Below are 3,832 nucleotides of genomic sequence, written 5' to 3' on the forward strand. Positions count from 1 at the left end.
GCTGATTCAGAAGCGCCAGATTGTCATAGCAAAGTCGGAATTGACCCTTTTTTTTTTTTTTTTTTTTTTTTTTAGGAATTCTGAGTTCACTTCTCGCAATTTTAATTTTTTTTCCCACAGAATTCTGAGTTTACATCTCTCGATTCTGATTTAGTTTTTTCTCAGAATTCTGAGTTTATTTCTCACAATTTTTAAAAAAATTTTCGCAGAATTCTGAGTTTACTTCTCACAATATTTATTTTTTTTACGCAGTATTCTGAGTTTACGTCTCACAATTTTGATATTTTTTTCTCAGATTTCTGAGTTTACATCTCTCAATTCTTTTTTTTTGTAATTGAGTTTACATCTCACAATTCTGTTTTTTTTCTGCCACAGAATAAAAATATAAAGGGGAATTGCTACTTTTTCCTCTCATGATTCTGACTTTTCTTCAGAATTGTGAGGGGAAAAAAATCTGAATTGTGAGACAAAGTTTCAATTACCTTTTTTTTTTATTTTTTTTTTATATTTTTATTGCATGGCTGAAATACGCTTCCATCATATGCGGTTCACTGGTATTGTGTTCTTATAGAAGTATATAGCATGTCTTACGCGGTGGTCTTGCCGATGTCCCGGACGCTCTGTAACGGGTCGGTGGTGTCGGGACAGCGCAGTATGCAGGGTGCAAACACGATGGCCAGTGCGTTTGCAGACATGCGGTTCGTCTCCTCCTGGAATGAGATCCTGAAACAAACCAACATAAACTTGACCTTGCTAAAATTACTGCAGGCTTCTGCTGTTGCAGCAGGCATTGAGTAAAAGCATCCAGGCTATCGTCTCACCGGACCAGGTGGAATATGAGTCTCTCCAGTGTGCTCAGGTGAGTTCGGCTGAGCTGATCGATGACCGAATAAACTCCCTGAACCACCTCACTTTTATCCTGCAGACCTACACCAGCCAAAATGACAACACACACTCCATTATATCCACGTAAATCAGCCCAAATTTGAGTATTTTGCAGAAAATAGTAAGAGAACAGGATTCACAACAATCTTCTTAAAGGGATAGGTGATGGTAGCCATTGACTACCATAATATTTTTTTCCATACCATATGAGTCAATGGCTACCGTCAACTGATTGGTTACCAACATTCTTCATAATATCTGCTTTTGTGTTTAGCAGAAGAAAGAAGCTCATACAGGTTTGGAATAACATGAGGGTGAGTGAATGATGACAAAATTTTCATTTTAAATAACCCAATAAATTCTTACCAATGGGGATTTAAGATAAGTTGGAGTTTATCCCAAGTTATTTATGATGATTTTTAATATAATTTTTTAAAGATTTTGAATTTTTCTGAGAAAACAAGAACATTCCTAAGTGTTTTTGGGGACAAAAATGTATGAAAATAAGCAGTTTTATTCTTAAGAATCCATTATATGCTCTTACCCATAGCCCTGAGAAACTCCTCATAAAGTTCAAAGGTCATGAGGGGGTTGGGAAGGTCACGCAGCCACTGCTTCAGCACACTGGCGATCACATGGATGTTGTAGTCGTCTAAATTCACGCTGTTCGCATCTGCGATGAAGGCAAACATGCGGCACTGTCATTGAGAGTTGCTACTTGACTAAATTCATGTTTTCATAAATAGACATGTAGCTCACCGGTGTCCAGCCCCTGCTTGAGTTCTTTGATTTTATTGGTGGATCCAGACTTCCTGTAGATGCCCTCGGTGTACAGGCCGTGCATCTCGATGTAGTTGATCAGCTTCTCCACCACCAGGGGGACGGCTCTCTCATCGCTCGTTAAACGAGACAACTCCACTCCAAACTGCCGTGAAGACAGCTCGGGGTCAAACTGAGCACACACACACACATACATAGAGACATACACAAATGAATTACATGAAAAAATGATGACTGTAATGAAGCTTGAAACACAAAGATGATTCACATACAACTGGTGACTGCACAGAAAGATCATTTATGAGAGAGGACACCCTAGCAACCACCCAGAACACCCTAGCAACTGCATAGCAACACCCTAGCAACGACCCAGAACACTTGAAAAACTCCATAACAACCATCCAGAACACCCAACAACTGCATAGCAACATCCTAGCTACCACATAGCAACACCCTAGTAGTAACCACCCCAAATACTAGGGCTGCACGATAAATCGAAATGAAATCGCAATTGTGATTAGGCAAAGGCTGCGATTTTCTTGAGCATCTTGTCAGTGAAGCACGGTTCTGTGATCAGCAGTAAATCTCCATCCAAAGGCCAGAGGGCGCTCTCGCGTGAAAACTCCAAATACGCCCCGCAGAACAAACCCAGGAAATCCCTATAGCGGAAGCTGAATAAACAGAAGATTCAACTGCTTTCACTGATTCAATGTGACTAATAAACACACGACTAGGACAATATATGGTTTATCGGAGTTCTTATTATTATAATTTTCATTATAATAAAGTATATTTATAATGCAATGCCTTTATCACTGCTAGAATAGAATACTATGAAATATGTTGCGTGCCTTATTCTGTGTAAGAAGCCACATCATCTCACAGAAGGATTTATTTCAAACACTCGACTGACGTTATGAAGTGAGTTTAGAGTAAAAACATGTTATTAAATGTGATATTTTCACATGCTTTCAGAAAGCAGCATTTACTACACAGAGCCGTAGTTCACTGACAAGCTACGCAAACAGCTGTCATTATCGCGAATGATTTCTTCGATTTCATAATCATGCAGTAATATTGTCTGCGGTTTTTTTGCGTAACTTGTCAGTGAACTACGGCTCTGTGTAGTAAATGCTGCTCCATCTGAAATGATCTGAAAGCACGTGATGGAGATTTACTGCTGATTACAGAACCGGCTTTACTGACAAAATGCGCATGACAATTGCATTCGATTAATCGTGCAGCCCTACTAACTAAACAAACAAACAACTAACTAAATAAAATAAATACCTTTCGGCTGTGTCATAATGTTATTAGTTACATCTCAAAAACAAACGCCTTCATGTGACAACCAAGTTTTCAAAACATTTCTACATAAGCATGCAAACAAACCAAACTTTTAAAACAAACATTCACAAAAACTTTGCAAACATGGCCAATTAAACACACAAAAACAGCAAAACATGGCCCCCAATGAGCAATGTTTTGCAGACTCTCACTTTGACAACAAACAAATGCACAAATAAAAGAAAGTGTATCTGTTTTGAATCAGTGTTATTATAGTTAAATAAAAAAAAGCTTACATAAAATAAAATATAAATAAACTTATTTTATTTCAAGTTTTTTTTTTCTCATTTTCTCAACATGTCTAATTTTCATTTAGTTTAACTTGATGTACTAAAATAACTAAAACTGAAATAAAAATTAATAAAAAAGGACCATTTAAAAAAACTAATACAAATGACAGAAACAAACAACATTACTAAAACTTAGTTAGGACTACAAAAAAACTACTAATTACTAAAAAAATTTAAACTAATTTAAGATATTGATAAAACTATAATAGTTTCTCAATGATAATAAAATAACATAAAATAACAAAACAAACATTTACAAAAACATTCCAAACATTTAAATAAAATAAAAAAAAACAACGCCACATAAATTAGCAATGTTTTGCAAACTCTCACTTTCACAAAAAAAAGAAAAGGTTCAGATATAAGTGCTTTGTTACACATATAATAAAAAAGTGTATCTGATTTGAAGGGTTATTGCTGTTAACTAAAACAAAAAAATGGTACTTAATAAAGAATAAAACAGAATAAAAAAAGAATAAAATAACCTTAAAGGAATATATATATATATATATATATATATATATATATAT

The 3,832-nt window shown here is 35.4% G+C and overlaps 1 protein-coding gene across 1 annotated transcript in view; it reads right to left on the minus strand.

Annotated features, from left to right (window-relative positions):
- The window catches only part of myo9ab (myosin IXAb), a 133,205-nt gene that overhangs the window by 13,873 nt on the left and 115,500 nt on the right, over positions 1 to 3,832 (minus strand). Inside the window, exons 37-40 of the mRNA XM_016494739.1 lie at positions 1,645 to 1,837; positions 1,430 to 1,558; positions 822 to 927; positions 592 to 723 (exon numbers count right to left, since the gene is read on the minus strand). Coding sequence (XP_016350225.1) covers positions 592 to 723; positions 822 to 927; positions 1,430 to 1,558; positions 1,645 to 1,837 — 560 coding nt within the window. The remainder of the gene's footprint in view (positions 1 to 591; positions 724 to 821; positions 928 to 1,429; positions 1,559 to 1,644; positions 1,838 to 3,832) is intronic.

Source organism: Sinocyclocheilus anshuiensis, unplaced genomic scaffold, assembly GCF_001515605.1.
Source record: "Sinocyclocheilus anshuiensis isolate Anshui unplaced genomic scaffold, SAMN03320099.WGS_v1.1 scaffold923, whole genome shotgun sequence".
In the NCBI taxonomy this organism is placed as follows: domain Eukaryota; kingdom Metazoa; phylum Chordata; class Actinopteri; order Cypriniformes; family Cyprinidae; genus Sinocyclocheilus; species Sinocyclocheilus anshuiensis.